This window comes from Ochotona princeps, chromosome 13 (assembly GCF_030435755.1).
Source record: "Ochotona princeps isolate mOchPri1 chromosome 13, mOchPri1.hap1, whole genome shotgun sequence".
NCBI classification, from domain to species: Eukaryota; Metazoa; Chordata; class Mammalia; order Lagomorpha; family Ochotonidae; genus Ochotona; species Ochotona princeps.
Genome location: NC_080844.1, coordinates 56651494 through 56670345, shown reverse-complemented (window position 1 = coordinate 56670345; position 18852 = coordinate 56651494). Strand labels below are relative to the sequence as shown.

The 18852-nt window shown below is 44.2% G+C and overlaps 1 protein-coding gene across 1 annotated transcript in view; it reads right to left on the bottom strand.

Annotated features, from left to right (window-relative positions):
• Positions 1-18852, bottom strand: part of TDRD1 (tudor domain containing 1) — a 46335-nt gene that overhangs the window by 11420 nt on the left and 16063 nt on the right. Inside the window, exons 6-17 of the mRNA XM_058671095.1 lie at positions 13913-14018; positions 13172-13235; positions 12256-12360; positions 11851-12033; positions 11399-11542; positions 10702-10873; positions 9353-9439; positions 4438-4605; positions 4211-4318; positions 3167-3337; positions 1883-2125; positions 1400-1537 (exon numbers count right to left, since the gene is read on the bottom strand). Coding sequence (XP_058527078.1) covers positions 1400-1537; positions 1883-2125; positions 3167-3337; positions 4211-4318; positions 4438-4605; positions 9353-9439; positions 10702-10873; positions 11399-11542; positions 11851-12033; positions 12256-12360; positions 13172-13235; positions 13913-14018 — 1689 coding nt within the window. The remainder of the gene's footprint in view (positions 1-1399; positions 1538-1882; positions 2126-3166; positions 3338-4210; positions 4319-4437; positions 4606-9352; positions 9440-10701; positions 10874-11398; positions 11543-11850; positions 12034-12255; positions 12361-13171; positions 13236-13912; positions 14019-18852) is intronic.

The window sequence follows — 18852 nt, the reverse complement described above, 5'->3', positions numbered from 1 at the left end:
GGGTGATCAGGATCATGTTCCCAGTTCCCACTCACACCTCAGCTACTGCAGGGACTGGAGCAATGAACCAAGAGGTCAGAGTTCTTTTTGTCTCTCTCTCATATATTTCTTAAAAAGCTTTTGGGTGGGGCCTGGCGGCGTGGCCTAGCGGCTAAAGTCCTCTTCTTAAACACGCCAGGATCCTATATGGGCGCCGGTTCTAATCCTGGCAGCTCCACTTCCCATCCAGCTCCCTGCTTGTGGCCTGGGAAAGCAGTTGAGGACGGCCAGAAGCTTTGGGACCCTGCACCCGCGTGGGAGACCTGGAGGACATTCCTGGCTCCTGGCTTTGGATCGGCACAGCACTGGCTGTTGCAGTCACTTGGGGAGTGATTCATTGGACAGAAGATCTTCCTCTCTGTCTCTCTTCCTCTCTATATATCTGACTTTGTAATAAAAATAAATAAATCTTTTTAAAAAAAAGCTTCTGGGTGAATAAGTCATTATTTCATTAATACTCTCAAAAAGCCAACTCCAGTGGTCTACTGGCCCAGAAACTAGCTAAGCTGTAGCACTAGCATAACACTGCATGAGCTCTGCAGGTAAATAAACAGGATGCAAGCCTGGTGAGAAAGTCAGGTGAAAGGTGTTCTGAAAGAAGGAATACACCTGGTGAGCAGAGAGCACAGATAGCATATTCTGAAGAGATTCAGATAGCTTGTGAGTTCTGTGTGGAGTCATCCCAGAGAAATCTTAAGTGCAACACATTTAACAGAAAAGACAAAGTATTCCAGAAGGAGGAAACGACTTTAAGACAAAAAGCAAAATTTCAAAATTAGGTAGTCTTGGTTATAAAAAAGAATAAATTTGTATAATAAATAAAACAATAAAATCTAAATAAATAATAAATAAAAAGAATGAAATTCTACCATTTGCAGCAACATGAACCCCACTGGAAAACATAACACTGAGAAAAAGGATGGACCCAGAAAGATAAATATCACATGTTCTACCTTAAATGTGAAAGCTAAAATTAAAAAAAAAAAAGGCTTTTTACTCATTAAACTTATCTGGTGAACTATTGAGTCTTTTTATTGTAATATAAGTTTAAAATGTTATCTCCAAAACTTGAGGGAGAAGGACAACAGAGAGAAGAAAGCAGGTAAGGGGTGGAGGGAAGAAGCAAATAGGGAAAAAAGGGAATATCCTAATGTTCTTAGAATCGTATCTACAAATCACACTGAATCTGTTAAAAATTATATTAAAAATAAAGGTGAAACAACAACAAAAGCCAACTAAGTGTGTAACCTAATCTTTTCCGGGAGCACGAACACCACAGTTGCCCTTCTTGGGAAGAGAGTCCTTTGATGAAGACTAAGTAACAGACTCACTGGTAAACAGAAAAGAAGAGGCAACTTACCATCCTCATTGAACACTTGGCAGTAGAATTCTCTGGGGCTGTACACCATACTGACCATAACATCCACCGTTTGGTCAGCAGCAAGTTCAACCCACATCCATGATGGTGCACTAGCTTTGCCTTCCATACCCAAGAGAACTGCGAAAAGAAATGAATGTTTTGCACAACAAATGGTTAGAGTAGCACAGGGGCAAGACATACGTAGTGGGCCATGGGTAGAGGTTGCTGGCGAAGTCTCCACTGACATTCTTGGTAACTTTACAGGAAAGTTCATCTTACAATTACTCATTACTACTACACCAAATTTCAATTTTACATTTCTGGTTGATCTCCAACACTTCCGGTTTCAAGCACACTCTTACATGTAAACATTGAGAAGACAAAAAGCGCTCAGCACGACTCTGTGGGAGCATGAGGACCCACACGCTCACAGAGCCGCCCGGACCCCAGCTCAGACACCTGGCTGGCAGACACATCACTCACCGCTAGCTTCCTTCACGTCGCTGGGCTTATCTGTCCTGATCCCGTTCTCCTCAGTGGCAAAGCCCGCGTGTACGAGCAATTTGCCAACACTGATGTTGGAAGTCTCAGATTTATCTATCAACTCTACCAGGGAGCTGGTCTGCAACTTGTCCACCACTCGCACCGTGATCATTTTGTTCTGCACAATCTTCTTCATGAGACAAACGGCTTCTGGAGTCCAAATTCCTAATGATGGCTTCACTCCTTACAAGTAAAATCGTGTGAAGACAATTTAGCTCCTAACTACCACAAAGTTAAATTTTGCCAGTTATGGCAAATACCTGAAAAGTATTTTCTGAACATGAACACAGAATCAAAATTAACAAAGAAAAAGCCTATAAAAGTCTGTTGTTCTGCATAAAAACAAGCCCTAATTCCATTCATGAGAGCTTTCCAGAAAGGCCAATCTTTTGAGCCCACCATAATCTTAAGGGCATTTATGAAAAATCAATTATATATCTAAAGTGTAAATTACAGCTCAATAAAGTTGTTAAGAAAATCACAAAGTGTGAACCAATCTGGTAGGAAATAGTGGCTCCTTGCATTAACACATGCGCTACCTGCAGCATTTACTAACTGATACTGAAAGGGCAGCTACAAACCAATAACCCCAAGGTTATGCTTATGTCAGTTCACGAAATACAAGAGTCAAATGACTTCCAACAACATGTTCAACCTCACTGGGACTGAAGCAAATGGAAATGTCCTCTGCTTATCAAAACTGATAAAATACCACAGAAATACCCTTCCGGCACACGGATTTGTAAAGGAACTTCCACCCTCCTTCTTCTACAGTTTGTGTTCGGATTAGTTGAACCATTTTTGGAGATCAGTGCAATAAAATGCATCACAAACATGAAAAGATGACTGGCTGCCATCCCCATTTCACCCAGGGAACATGTCTTAAGAATGCATTTTTCAACTTAACCACAGTTTGCACTGATCATGAATATTCTGCAAAAATGCAGTTTAAAAAGGCTCTGAATGGCCAAAGCTTAGAAATATCGCTCTGAGATCAGACATTTAGTCACACTACAGTAAAAGTGAATGGAAGTGACTGAAGTCCATTAAGTGATGTGGAAAGACACCCCGGGTCTGGTGGGAGGGATCTGAGATACAGCAATTCCTTGGCGTATGATCGGAATGTCCTTATGGTTCTGCCAAGTTCTCTCTTCCTCGAGTCTCTCTTCTCTTCATGTGAAGGCCTCAGTATTTTAAGACTGTGGGACCAAAGAAATGTCATACCTGCCAGCACGCACTTTATAGCTTGCATTGGCAATTCCAACAACTTTGGGATGATGGGACAGAGTCTTGTCAAACTAATGATTTCAAAGTTTCCATAATCCACATAGCCAACCAGGACGGAATCTTCAGAAGCATAGGCCAGGACAGAGGCACGGTACCACTGATCATCCTCTGAAAAGAAAGACTCAACTGCAAAGGATTCTCCAGTGTGGACATCAACAGTAACTTTTCCTGTCCACCACAGTGGTGGTCATTTGTAGATTCTACTCTAAAACAGAACATCAGGCTTTACCTGATAAACTTTGTTTACTAACACTGCTACTTTGACTTAGAAGACATCAACTCCTAAAATGTAACCTTTGTTAAAGGCTTACTCCCTCAATTATGTCATATGTTGTCATAATGATGTCATATGTTTTCATTACCAATTTATATGCCTTTCCTCTGCAACAGATGGCTCATTAGGACAGAGAACACATCCTGATTGTATCAGCCCCCAAGGTCTTGATACATACATGAACCAGCTCTAGGCAAGCAGGACAAATTTCAGAGCACTACAAATTACATGCCAACCAGAACCCAATCAAGTCAAGCAACCTGTTTACTGGAACCTCTCCCTTCAGCAGAGATAACGAAACCTGGTTACCACATGGTAAGACTTGTGCAGCTACCAATGGCCAAGCCATGAAAGCTTTGTGCTGCCAGGCCTTCCTGCTATTCAAAGCAAAACAAAACAAAACAGCCATGAAAATCCCAAAACCTGAAATTCCCAGGAACAACCTGGGAGGTTCCACCCAGGCATAGAGCATTTATAGACACAGAATCTTTGCCAGTCTCCAGATCCCAAAGGGCTCCTTTACCACCGCCATCCCTGACAGTCACGAGTCCTGAGCCCTTACATTTAACGTGACTAACCTTCTGATAAGACCGTAGCAGGTGCACTCTATTACTCAAGTGTCAACTGCACTCAGCATACACTTCAGGTTTTACTTCAACTGTTTTTACTAAACTTTAAGTATAGAATTCAGTCACACTCTTTCTTACCTGAGAACTGGGCACAACATATATCACCAATGGTTGGATAAAAATCAGAGCGTCGAGACACTTGACCACAGTACTCACTAAGGGATGCCTGAAGTTCAGCAAGTTTATCTGTTGATATAGACCACATCTTAAACAAAAGGAATACACGTCTGTACTGCATCTTTGTTTCTGCATGTTGAGTCTCTTAAAATATAGTATCTTGATACAAGTCAGGAAAATGTACTTACGACCACTTTGTAATTGTTGACAAAAGAAGTCTTCTGGCGTTTGGATGTGGGCAACCACACCACAAAATTCATCACCTACATTCAAGGTTAGCACTTTGGGGATAAGGTCACTTCTGTCAACAACAATTTTGTTTTCAACTGTCATTTTTCCAACATCTTCAGGATCACCTTGTCAGAAGATGAAAAAATAAGCACTTTGGTGTGTTTAAAAGTAAGCTTAAGGAGTTACACACACTCTAGTCATCTTGTAAAAGACAGCATAAAAGCCAGCATCGTGGTCTAACAGGCAAAGTGAACACCTGTGATGCATTCATCCCATATGGGCCCAAGTTTGAGATCCAACCGCCCCAGTCCCAATCCAGCTTCTTACAAATACACTTGGGAAAGTAGCAGAATATGCACAAGTGCTTGGCTCCCTGTAACCACACAGGAGACCTGGAAAAAGCTGGGCTCCTACCCTCAGCCTGGCACAGCCACCTCCATCTGGCGCTGGCATTTGGCAGTGAACCACTAAGATGGAAGATATTCTCTCTCTCTCTCTCTCCTGTGTTTTTGTCAAAAAAAAACAAAAACAAAAAAAACAAAAACAAAAACAGCTGGCTGCAACTGGGCAAGGTCTCTGGAAGATGGCAAACAGCCCATGGAGTTTCTTTCTCCAAGTGAAAAATGCTTATAACACATTTTCAACATTACCAAAAAGCTATACTAGACCCATGAGAGAAAATCAGCAACATAAAAAAACTCAGATGTAATGAAAAAATCTGATGATACACTCTTTAGAGTTTCTGAAGAAGTTAAAGAAAACATATTTGGAACAACTACCCTTTCATGCTACTAACCCCAAACCACATCCAATTAGAAGTCATTCTACAGTAAAAAGATAAATCCCATAGGACTTATTATGGTAATGTTGTAAAGTTTAATTATTAATGCAAAAAATTTTTAAATGCATTAAACAGTTTAAAAAGGAAAAGCAATACAGGTAACAAGGAAAGCAGATTGAAAAATGGCTCAAGAAAAGTCTGAAGGGAAGGCTTCAAGACTACTGAATATAAGAATGCTGAGAATGTAAGAAAACTTGCAGAATTACAAGGCCTACAGAATTCCAAGTTACCAAGGATCCTGTTTCTGCTTGTTTGTTTTGTTTTTTAAAGATTTATTTTGCGGGGGAGGAGGGTGGGCAGCGAGATAGCCTAGCGCTAAAGTCCTCACCTGCACGCACCAGGATCCCACATGGGTGCCGGTTCTAATCCCTGTGACTCCACTTCATACCCAGCTTCCTGCTTGAGGCCTGGGAAAGCAGTTGAGGATGGCCCAAAGCCTTGGGGCCCTGCACCCACGTGGGAGACCTGGAAAAAGTTCCTGGCTCCTGGCTTTGGATCAGCTCAACTCCGGCCATTGTGGCCACTTGGGCAGTGAATCAGCGGATGGAACATCTTCCTCTCTGTCTCTCCTCTCTGTATATCTTCATTTCAAAGGAGAGACACAGAGGAAGATATTCCATGCACTGGTCACTCCCCAAGGAACCTGTTTTCAACAACAAGATTAGAGAGAGATCATGGCACCAATCTACCAGAATCTAGATAGTCAAAGAAAAGCTATTGCCTGAAAGAATTAAAGATGATAGTATTCAGACAAAATAAGGGTCAACTTGCATTACTCAGGAATAAGAAAAACATAATTGCTCAAATTATAAAGAAAATGCTCCTCAGGCCAAGGGGAAACTTTGAAAGGTCACCAAAAGCAACAGTATACAGGTACTTGCGAATGACCTCTTAGGTAGGGCATTACCAGGGATTTTCCAAATCACATTAGAAATTCCATTGAGGCAGATAACACCCAAATACTAACCAGGGGAAAGTCGGTGACCTCAAGGTATGAAAGGCAGAGAAAGGCTTTTAAAATATATATATATATATATATATATATATATATATATATATATATATATATTGATTTTTTTTTTTTGGAAAGTCAGATATACAGAGAGGAGCAGAGACAGAAAGACCTTCCATTCACTGATTACTCCCCAAGTGGCTGCAATGGCCAGAGTTGAGCTGATCCATCTGGAGCCAGAAGCCAGGAGCTTTTTCCATGTCTCCCACGCGGGTGCAGGGTCTTAAGGCTTTTGGAGCTGTCCTCCACTGCTTTCCTGGGTCACAGCAGGGAGTTGAATGAGAAGTGAGGCTGCTGGGACATGAACCAGCATCCATATGGCATCCCAGTGAATGCAAGGGAAGGACTTTAGCCACTTGTCTACCACGCCAGGCCCAAGAAAGACATTAAAAAAAAATGTTTTAAAAACATAAAATTCAACAAGCAAAGAAGGAAGAAGGTGAAAGGAAAGGTCAACAATGGGACCAATACGCCCCCTGCTGTTTGACAGGGAAGGTCGCCAAGCAGGAAGAATGCTGCACTAGTGCCAAGTGCTCTACATCCTGGGTCTTAGGGTAGCGCCCTGTACCGGCAGCCTCTATTTCTTCAGGTATAAACACGTAAGTTGGTAGTCTTGGTGGTCTCTCTCGGATATCAGAATCCCTACTAAAGGCTTTTGCAGCTTTTTGGAATGTAGAACTTAGCACCTGTGTATGTCAGAGGCCAAGCTATGTAATGCCACAGACCAGTATTTTCTCCTAGAAGTCCCAGATCTTGTAGGAGACAGGAGATGCTCAGATCAAGAATTAGGATGTGATAAAGGAGATTACAGGAGATGCCTGCAAAGAGCAGTGCACGATTCAGTGGCAGGCACAGCTGGGCCTGCTGGGCCTGCAGGCCCTTAGGAGGCACGCACTATCAGGATGTACAACCTGGTTTCCAGGGCTCAGCTTGATAGTTGGCCAACATCCGGGGTGGGACAGGAGCACAGATCTGACTGTGAAGTAAGAGTCGCAGCCAGGCTTAGCGATGTACCACTTCTTCCTCACTTCTCTCATCTTCCCATCTCCTCTGTGCTGACCTTAGCAAGATGACCTTCACGAAGGCAATCCCACAGCGTATACACTCACTTTCTCTACTCCTTCTCCTGTGCCTCCACATCAGTACTCTCAACACTTTCCCATCACGGTTTCCCACTCTATTTCTTGAAACCTAGTTTTATTGATTTTTCTTTACTTTGCACTATCTATACTCAAGAGTTCCAACCATGACCGGTACAAATAGACTATCAATTCTTGGTTTTCTCCTATGGATGGCAAAGAATTTCTAACAGCTGAGTCTTCAGCAGAGCTGTCACACAGGAAGCACACACACAGGAGGGTAATGGTAACATCATAAGGTTGCTTCAATTGTCCATGAATGAGGAGGATTTCCGAACCAAGGCGATGTGGTAGGGAAAGAAAAAATACACAAAAGGTATTTGGGAACCAATAAGAACAAGCAGTGGGAAATATGAGAGAAGGCCTATTACTGGAACAGGATGTACCCAAGCATGATATTATTAAATTAGTATCAACTTGGGATGAATGAGCAAATAGACAATAACGTTATGTCTACACCTAAAGTAACTGGTAAAAGAGCAAGCTAATGCAAAAACAATCTAAAAACAATGTATTGGACTAGGCTGTAAGAAAAATGCTGATGCCAAGAGCCAAGGCTATACAGCAGGCTCCTGCACTGCTCGTGACACTGGCGTCCCCTTCAGAGGACCACTGAAGTCCCATTGCTCTGTTTCTGATTCAGGTTCCTACTCATGTGCCTGGAAAGGCAGCAGCAGATGTCCCAACCCTTGGTTCCTCACTTTGGCCTGTCCCAACCCTGGCTGTTGCAGCGATCTGGCCAGTAAACCAGAAAACAGAACATCTCTTTATGTCCCTCTGTCCTCTACCTCTGTCTCTGCATTTTAAATACATTTTTCAAAATGCTGATGGCAAAATTATTGGTTCTCTTATTAATCTTTTTATAATTCCTATTATCCATTTTTACAAATTTGCAGACATAGGGCTTCCTCCCTTCCCTCTCCCCATCCCTTTCTCCTCTCCACCTCCCACTAACCCTTGTATTTTGTGGTGAGATACTCTTGACTCCAACTTTCTGCTTTGCATGTGGGCCATGACACTGATGGTACAGGCAATGGTAGAAAGTTTAACATTTTGTGGTCTAGGTATATTTAGAAGTTTCACTGGGAGCCTATTTTTATTAAGTAGTACAGATGCATTTGCCAACTTTCTTTGATTCCTGGGATTCTGGTCTGCATTATATCCTTCAATTGTGAGATTACAAGTGTATGTTTATTTACCTTTACTTGTTGCTTTGTATTTTCAGTGGAGATTGTCTTACATTAGAGAGAACACTATGATATTTGTCCTTTGGGGATTGGCTCATTTCACTGAGACAATGGTCTCCATTTGGGACCATTTGGCTGCAGTTGGTAAAATACCTGTCTCTGCATTTTAAATAAGTATTTTCGTAATATCCATGGCAAAAATCTATTGGTTCTATCGCTAATCTAAACACAAAAGAAACAAAGAAAGAAAGCAAAGCAAAACAAGAGGGCTAGGCACTCCTGGGGCCAGCCCAGTAATGCGGCAAGCTAATCTTCTGCCTGTGCCTGTAAAAATCTGCCTTTCAAATAAACATACATACATCTTTTAAAAACAAAAATTTATTCCTTTTCCTTACTGATGAAACCCAAGCAAGGAAGAAAGATACATTTAACTAAGGAATGTGAGCAAATTAGCTATCCGTCTAAACCACTCTATCAAAGAGCAGTGTGGATAATAGGGAAGTCCAAAAGACAGAGAAGACCTTTAGAAAATAAGTATCAGTGAATGCCAAGTCCAATCTTTCTTACGTAAAGTGTACAGAACATCCATGATTAGTACGCAGTCTGCTCGGTGCAGTGGCTGTGCTCCTGGTTCAGACAGAGGACACTCCAATAACTCAATCCCTACACTGTTCAGTCAATCTGGAGACTCACCTTGATCTGGACTTGGCTTCTTAGGATTTTGTCCTTGGGGTTTCAAGCCATATCCCATTTCTACAAGCACATGGTCTAAGAGTTTTCCTAATGTGTTGGAAAAATACATACCTCCATTAAGACAGCATACAAAATATTAGAGAATGAATATAAGAAAACAAACACTTGACTGAGATCATAGCTATTAACATACTGGTATATATTTAATGAGCTCAGTTTCTCTGGAGAAAATATAGTTTGCAATGACTACATTTAAAAATTGGAATAGGGAATGGTACTGTGTCACCGCGGGCTAAGCCACCGCTGGTGATGCCAGCACCTGGTGATGCTACTGCTTGTTTGAGTCCCAGCTGTTCTGCTTCCAATCTGCCTTCCTGCTAATGTGCCTTGGAAGGCAGAAAATGATGGCCCAAATGCGGAGCCCTGTCAGGCATGCTATAAGATATCTTTTTCTTACTCTTCCCCTCTCTCTGATGCTCTTTCAAATAAGCAGACTAAAAAACATTGAGGCAAAACACTTAAAATAATTGGAGAGAGAACGTGTAAGATTTCATTTTATAAGCCTGAGTAAAAGAAACTTCACAAGCATGTTTGGAAAGATCACCAATGAATACATTTAAGACACAGTTTACTTATCCAGACTTACAAAGTGTGCCTGAAACAAGGGTTAGTCAACATGAATCATGTTATTCCCTGAAATAACACCCAAAAGCTAAATCATAACATGAAACATAGAAAGACACAAAACACAGATTTTAAACTACATTGCACAGCAGCTTAACTGCACTTTACCAGCATCTATGATGTTGGACTTCAAAAACAGACAGCTAGTAACTTGGAAACTAGGGAAATACTGATAATCCAAGAATTCATTGAACAATGGATATGAAGCCAGAATGAAAAACAGTACTCTAAAATTTTCATTTCCACAACTTGTACACCACATACTACATACTAGAAAAACACAGACTCTCCCTCCAGGGCTGCTCAAAGAGAAAGTAGTGATGGTAGGGAGGGATGAAGGAGAAACCCAAGGCTTCTGCTCCACAAAGGAGCAGAAAGCAGCAGCAGACACTTCAGTGGTCTGTATTATAAAGATAAAACATCTATCCTCACACCGGGTGTGAATCCAGCCCTGTTATAAGCTGCCTACTTTGATGAACTCATGCCATGTCTTTGTTAACTGCCAGGTGCGAGAGGGCGCAGACCACATTTCTGTCACACCCGGAACAACTGCAGGGAGTTGCCGTGGCCTTGCTTCACATTTCTATTGTCTCCCCTTACAACACACCGAGACAGCACACGGCACTAAGCACAAAACTGAAAAAGAAGACGGACTTGGATCTTACCTGAACTTGACAGGGTAACCTCAACAGCAAAGGTAGCCTCTTCCTCATATAAGATGTCAACAATCTTTAACGAGCAGGATTGCTCCGTTAACAGTGATTTCATGGTCTGGATGCAGTCACTGCTCCAACTCCCCTCTGTGGGGAGAACATGGGCCACCCTGCACTTGATGGCCTGAAAGATTTGGTACGAGTTGTTTATGGAAGGTTAGGTTGAAAAACACTTCTAATTAATTATTTTACAAAAATGCAAAAAAACCAAAGCTACTCAGAAACCTCCAACTATCCATCATCAACTTTGGGTAGAATTATCACTCGTCCCACCTCAGTGATTACTGAGCTGGCTTACTTCTCGTTATAGAGAGATAGAAATGCATGGAAGGATAGTAATTATCTGTTACTTACACACAAATTTGAGTCACTTCTACATAATGTTATAAATAAATGATTGTTTTTAAAGAACAGATTAAAAAGATGTGCCTGAAAATGGCCATTTACACCCAAGACAGCACTTAGTTAAGTAAGGTGTGACAGAAATGGAGCTGCGATGGACACTGGGTGTTCATTTACACAGAAGGTACACCAACAGGTTAAAACAAAACACAAAAACAAACAAACAAACCACGGCAGAATATAACAAGCAAACACTGCATTAACGACTCCTCTGAGGCACCTGCTGGGAACTGACAAGGAAACTCACACAAGGAGGAAACAAATCGATCCTGCTGTCCAGCTGCCGGATTCTGCTCACTGGAATGACTTCATCATTTCCAAAGTCAAGGTACAAGACTTGTGCCTGCTTCTGCTGCAAGTCCACATCTCGTACCACGGCCCTGTTCCAGGTCTGAAAGTGCACAACACAACATGCTCCACTCCAAAACAGCCTGTCACCAGCTGCGACCACAGACACACGAGAGGCTCCTGTTCTGCTCAGGGGCATGACATTAAAGAGTCAGCTTTGTTTTTCTAAGCCTCTTGTGAGTCCACAAGCAGCAACGTGGAAAGGCACAGGCAGGGCTCAGGAGGGCCAGGCCCAGGGGAGTACAGGGAACAAGCATGGAACATGAAGGAGCAGAGGCCAGGGGGACGAGGAGGACTGGCAGCCTTCTCAGGCTGCTGAAGCACTGTACTGAACAGCACTCCGCAAGTTACCTGATCCACCGTGTATTTGGCAACGCAGACCTCGCCCTTCACAGGCAAGTACTCCTCCTCAGGCCCCACATTGGCATACGTTTCTTTCAAGCTCACAGAAAGTCGGCTCATGTATTCCAAAACTTCAGGAGAGTACAACTGCACATGGAAGTTACCAGGGTGTTTGAATTCTGAAACTGTTCCCTTTCAAAGACAAAAAAAAAAAAAAAAAAAAAAAAGACAGTGATTCTCGAGGAACACAAGCCATCACGCATCTCTCCAGACGAGCACTAAGCCACAATGACACTTTGCAATCTTTGCTAATCAGACATATTTTGTAGCTACCCCACCGAAGACTCAGAAATAAGAAGCAAAGAAATATTTCTATGGTTTGGAGCGTTTGCCTGTGGGGAGATTAAAGAATACCTTTACTTCCATGGCTTTCTGGAGCTGTAGACTTTTCAAATCAGAAACCATTGTTCTCTGAGCACAAGCAGCTGCTTCTGTAGTAACGCCAAGTGGGCTGTCACTCTGGTTTAGGAAAACATAGCACTGAGTTACTCCCAGACCGTTCAGGGACTCGGTGAGCACTGATGCTCAGTGGTCACGGCCACATGGCAGCCACAGCACTGAGAACCTCCACATGATGACGAAGATAAGGTGCTTGTTTGTTAAAAGCAAACAAGCAAACCGGGTGGAGGAGAGGGGAGGGTGTGGTTCTCTTTTTGGAAATTTGTTTTAAGAATGATTATCTGAGGAAGCCATACCTTTGGTTCTATTTATTTATTTGTTATCAATATTTTTTTTTATTTTCTAAAGCAAAGGGTAGCAGCAGCTAAACTAAACCAAACTTTTTAAATCTGAACTGGGGGCCCTGACACAACAGCTCAATGGCTCAATGGCTAATTCTCCCCTTGCAAAGCATCAGGATCCAAAATGGGCACCAGTTCATATACCCGCTGCCACACTTTCTATCAGCTCCCTGCTTATGGACTGGGACAGCAGTAACGGATGGCCCAAAGCCTTGGGACCCTGTACCCGTGTGGGAGACCTTGAAGAAGCTCCTGGCTCCTGGCTCAACACCGGCTCCCCAAGCAGCCAAAGGACCATATGTCAAGATGGAGCCATCTCAAGCCCTTCATGGGAAATAAATGATTCTCAGCATCCTCCAACACTCACAAAATCCCATCACTAAGGTGTTTAACAGAAAATGTTTTTCTAAACACTACATGGTAAAATATAGAAATAAATGAAAAAAATAACTGTTAGCTAAAATTTCCTTGATTTATAAGGGAGCATTTCAAAATCTCTCTAAAGACATAATGTAAAAATATAACCTTACCTCATTTTTTACTTCCTCCTTTTTTGTTTCAAAGGATGATTTAGTATCTTCAATTTTGTGGAAGCTGAAATAAAGCAACTTATTTAAACACAGCCCACAGAAATCAAGAGAAAGAGCAGTAAATGAAAACTATGTCAACTTCCCAATGAACAAAATCCAGAATGAAAAAATTAAACAGCTTCTTTCAGAGAGAACCAGAAAAACAAAAAACTAAACACCACCATCAAAGTGCCCGATGCCCCATCGAGTGCACAGCTGTGCTGCTCTAGGCGCACAGTGACAGTCTCCAAGGCTGCTTCCTTATCGTTGGGCTGAGATGATCCCTCTTGCACTGACTCAGGGCTCTGAAGTCAGGGGTGAAACAGGTTTATGACCCAGTAGCTGTCATACTCACAAGAGTCATGCATCTGAAAATCACAACTGAACATGTACTATGAGTGTCCCAGGAAAACATACAGGATAGAAAGTAAGACCTTATAAAGCTCTAGTCACTGGAGAAAAAACTCACAGGTGTGACTCTCAATATGTATAACCTGGTAAAATGTATCCATGAAAACTAAGTTGGCAGAGCTGCTGGTTCCAGAGTTGTACATTGGAGTATCTCAACAAACAAGTACAAAGGAACAACTTGTACCCAGTTGTGGCCTGTCTCTCTGACTGGGAACCTTATTTGATCAGGATAAAAAAGTAACCCCAAAACTTAAAATACCTCTTAACGCTCAGAGTATCTGAGGCACTCACTTTTGCTGCACAGGTTTGCACACAATGCTGTGAGCCGACCAGTCCCTCCTCTGGCATGCCGTGGAGCAATAGTACGTCTGCTTGCACTGAGAACACCTCAGGGAGCCTGAGGGACAGAGGCTGCATCAGCACCCATGCTTCCTCCCAAAGCACTTGTCAACATCAAATCATTTTCAAAGACTTCATACGTCAAACATCACCCTCCTCATCACACCAAAGAAAGCAAACCAACCAAACACAATTGTGCTGTTTATGATTAGGTGTTAACATTATACTTTGTAAACCATATTTTAAATTATGCATATATACATATATAAATGAGAAACAGAAAGATAGACGTAGATTCGTTCACTCTCCAAATGCTTGCACCACTGGGGCTGGGCCAAGCCCAAAGCAGAGCCTGGAACTCAATCCAGGCCTCCCATGGAGGCGGCAGCAACCTAGTCACTTGAGCCATCAACATGGCCTATAAGGCCTATATGGCTCTCAGCCAGCAAGGGGGTTATATGAAATACAGGCATCCCATTGTGTGATGTGGGCATCTGAACAGCTCTGCCTAAGGCCCCTTTGAATGCTCTCCCACAATGCAGACAAAAAGGACTGCAATGATGAGAACATGAGAGGGAGCTCAAACTTTTAAAATACAGCCTATCACACACGTTACCAAAGGAGTGATCAAAGGCATCAAAACTGTACTGAAGTGAAAACAGACTTGTGCAAGCAGACTCAAATGATTTACAAATGGTGAGATCACTCTTAGAAAAACTCAGGAAACCTATGAAATAAGTATGCTCAAGAATTCATCAGTGGGTTAAACTTCCTGCAGCCTGCCAGCTGCGGGTGGGTCTCAGGACGGGGCATCTCATGCCTGGATCCCAGAAGCCAGCCACCGTGTGCACGTGGTGAGCTGTCCCTGGGCAGCCAGTGTGCCATTTGGCACCAGGCTCCACCTGCTGGTGAGTCATAGCTCCTGCTGGTGAACATGTGGTCCAGACCTGGGGGTTGGACAAATTGGGCAAAGTAGATCCAATGGCTGGCTAATGTGTGGATTGGTAATGGAACGGGGTGGACTGGGCAGGACTGAGCAAACCTTAGCCTACAAGCGAAACTAGAAACCAGGATGGAGTACAGGTCATGCCAAGCTAGGCTCCTGCTCCTACTGGTCTGCGTGATCCAGGGACGCTAAGCCACAGTGTCTAAAGCAGAGGCCGGGAGAGGTGAGGAGCTGAGCCAAGCTGAGTCAGAGCAACCACTAGCATGCATGTGAGCTATGGCTGGGAACAGGCCCGGTTGGGGAGCTAAGGGGACACCCTAGCTGGGTGGAGGTTCCCACCAAGGAGCTCGGGGCTGGAATGGGGGCTGCATTCTGATCAGGATATGGTTGTAGTCTCACTTAGCGCAAGTGTGGACTGGGACTGGACGCACCAAGCCAGGCCAGACCCTAACACCGTCTGGTGTCCTGGAGGATCAAGGTAGATGTAGGACGGACTGGGTTAGGTCTCAGCCCATACTGAGCCATGTGTGAACTGTATGTGGGTATGGACGAGCCATGGCTGGGCTGAAACATTCAACAGCAAGAACCAGTTTGGGTTGAAGGCCAGTCAGGAAAAGCCACTGTTCCTGCTAGAACAGGAGGTGAACTAAGTAGGGCTGGCTCATGAACCCCCTGGTATGCGCAAAATCTGGCATTGGGAGAGGTTCTGATGCAGGAGTCTGGGCAACTTCTCTGGCAGGACATAGTCCCTGCAGGTAAGCGCAAGAAGTATGATAGGAAATAGCCCAGGACAGGCCATGGAAAGTTTCCCACTGCATACATTTGGCATGGGTCGGGGGCAGACCAGGCTGAATCAGTTCACATCATCCACTGGAGAATCCAAGCACCAGAACAGAGTGTGGGTCAAGGCAGGTTTGGTCGCGACAAAAACCAATGCACAATATGGAATGCCAAGGTGAGGTTGCTTGTACTGGATGTGAACACAGTGCCCAACCAGCACACCTGAGAACCAGGAAGGGAAGGGGCAGAGCCAGCACGGGGAGTAAAGGGGGAGTTCCCTTGCTGGACAGCTACTCCCACTGAGCTGGGATGGGGGCAGACCAGATTAAGCAGGGCTCCAACACCTGTGTGCCTCATGTGGACTCCATCAGGGAAAAGTCAAGCTGGGTCAAATATTCCTACTGGTGCAAGCATAAATTAGAGTGGGTGAGGGTTCGCGTGGGAGACCTGGAAGAGGTTCCTGGTTCCCGGCATCAGATTGGTGCACACAGGCCGTTGCGGCTCACTTGGGGAGTGAATCATCGAAGATCTTCCTCTCTGTCTCTCTTCCTCTCTGTATATCTGACTTTGTAATAAAACAAATAAAATCTTTAAAAAAAAAACAGAGTGGGTGAGGGTTGTTTGGGCTTATCCACAGCATCAACTGTCAGAAGCTGGCACAGGGGGCTAATTCTGTCAAGTCAAACCACAGAACCGCCTGAGAGTGCATGATCCGGGAGTGACAGAGACCTGGGAGGGAAATAGTGGGCTCTTCCCTCTTGGGTTACCACTTTCACTGGAGGGCATGAAAACCAGGACAGGGGCTGAGGTGGCTAGACAGAGAGGCACTCAATAGCATCCATGAGGGCTGGACAGTCGGGCTAGTTAGATGGAACTAGGCTTCAATGCCCATCGACATGTACAAGAGCCGAATGCGATGTGGGACAGACTGGACTAGTTTGCTACACATACTGGCAAACCAGGGTACGGGACGGGCCTGGTGGGGGTTATTGTGGGTTGCTCCAACTAGGCTGCAGCTCCCACTGGTTTATGTGAGGGCCGAGTGTGTGCTAGGCAGAACTAGGCTGGACTACAACACCAATTGGTTCCAGTGGAAGTCAGGGCTGAAAACAGAACCAACCCAGCAATTGCAACCCACCAGCTGATTAGGGCGATGGACTGTGCCAGGCCCGGTACTTGCTAGTACATACAAGAATCTGGTCTGGGAACACCTCAGACAAAGTTTCTTTGGGGATCTCCCCAATTGAAATGAAATGCCGGACTCAGAACCCTAACCAAGAAAAGACAGAAGACAGAACAAGTCAACCAACCACCTCAACTATATGTTGGCAGTGAAAAACTGGGCAAACGGAGACTCTAACCTCATCATGCTTGGAGTGGCGAGATTGGCAGTGATTCATAACTGGTGAACTATCAAAACCACTTGAGCAAGAATTTTGGAGCATGCCCCACATCTAGGACCTGGGGTGGGTGGGAAACTGGGTGGGGCTTCTCCCTCAATATCCCCCTTTACCTCAGACACATGAAGGAAACAATGTGGAAATAATAGTCTTAGCCACTTTCCTATAGCCCTTGAACCTTTTTACCCAAATTAACTATGTAAATAGTCAAAAATAAAATAAAAATGGAAAAAAAGAATCCATCAGTGGACTGCAAGTCTCACCAGTGAGCATGAGAACCAGGGATGGGGGTGGGCATGGCTGGACAGGCATTGGCATCCACTGGCATCCACTGGCATCCACTGGAGGGTGGAATTGGCTGGTTTGAATTAGCTTCAGTGCCCAATGATGTTTATGAGATCTGAATGGGATGTGGGGCAGACTGGACCAGTCCACTGGCAGGCATAGGAACCAGAGCTAGGGACCGGTCCTGTGGGGGATTTGGGGAGGGGTCATTCTGACTGGGCTGCAGCTCCCCCTGTGAGTGTGTGTGTGAGTGTGTGGTGGGCAGGGCAGGGCTGGGCTGCAGCATCCATTGCTATGCAGAGAAAGGAAGGCAGAACAAACTGATCAACTACCCCAGTGAGGCTTGACAGCAAACTTCTAGCTGAATGGAGACTCTGAGGTGGACTATGTCAGTCAACTGACCTTGGAGGGATTTCCTCGTTCTTGGAGCAGTGAGAGCAGCAGCATCTCAGAACCATCGAAGCCACTGGAGCAGAACCCTCAGAAAACACTCTACCACGGAGACCCTGGGATTATATTGGGTGGCTACTCCCCATTTCCGGTGCTGAGGTGGTTGGAAAGCTGGCATGGTTTCTCCCCTTGTACTCCTCCCTTCCCCAGATACAGGAAGGAAAAAGGAAAATGTGTAAAAAATGGTCTCACTCTCTTTCCCCTGATCCTTGAGTGTTCTTACCCTGATCAATTATGTAAACATCATCAAAAATAAAAATTTTAAAATATCCGTCAGTATCTGTTTATCTAAGACAAATAAAGAAATAAAGACACAGCAACAACAACAACAACAACAAAAACTGGGCAGGCCTCTAAAGCTTCTATCCTAAAGGAAACTGGAAGGCAGGAGCGCTGGGCTGGTCAAGCTGCCGCTGAGGACGCCTCAGGACGTATCAGAGCGCTCGGGCTGAGTCCTGTCTCCTGTGCCTTCAGCTCAGTTCCCTGCTCCTGTAAACAGGCACACCTGTGCAAGACCCAGACAGACTCCCAGCCTTCACTCCTCGGCCTGGGTGAAGCTGGGCTGTTAACAGGTGTTTGGGAAGTGAACCAGCCCTCAGAACTCTCTCCTTGTCCATTTGTCTCTGCCTTTCAAATAGAACAAAAGTAAATTCCAAGCAAAAATGTTAAACCCAAGGGAACACTTTCAAATTTTGAAAGGAAAAAAAAAACAAATTATCTAAATAACTAGCAAGCACATGAAAAACTGCTCAAGCTCACTGGTCAGGAGAAGCTCAGGAGACGCCATTTCCCACTCCTGAGGAGGGCTACAACTGAACAACACCAACACCACCAAAGGCCAAGCAGAACTCAGCCAGCAGGGGGAATGTCAAAAGCAAACACACCCTGGAAAGCGATCTCAAGTTAACACCTGCCCTTAGACTCAGCAATTCTGTTGCTAGGTATGTACCCAGGAAAATGAGATATGGCCACACAAGGACCTGGATAAAAACATTTACATAGCTCTATTCCTAACAGCCTGATCCTGCATA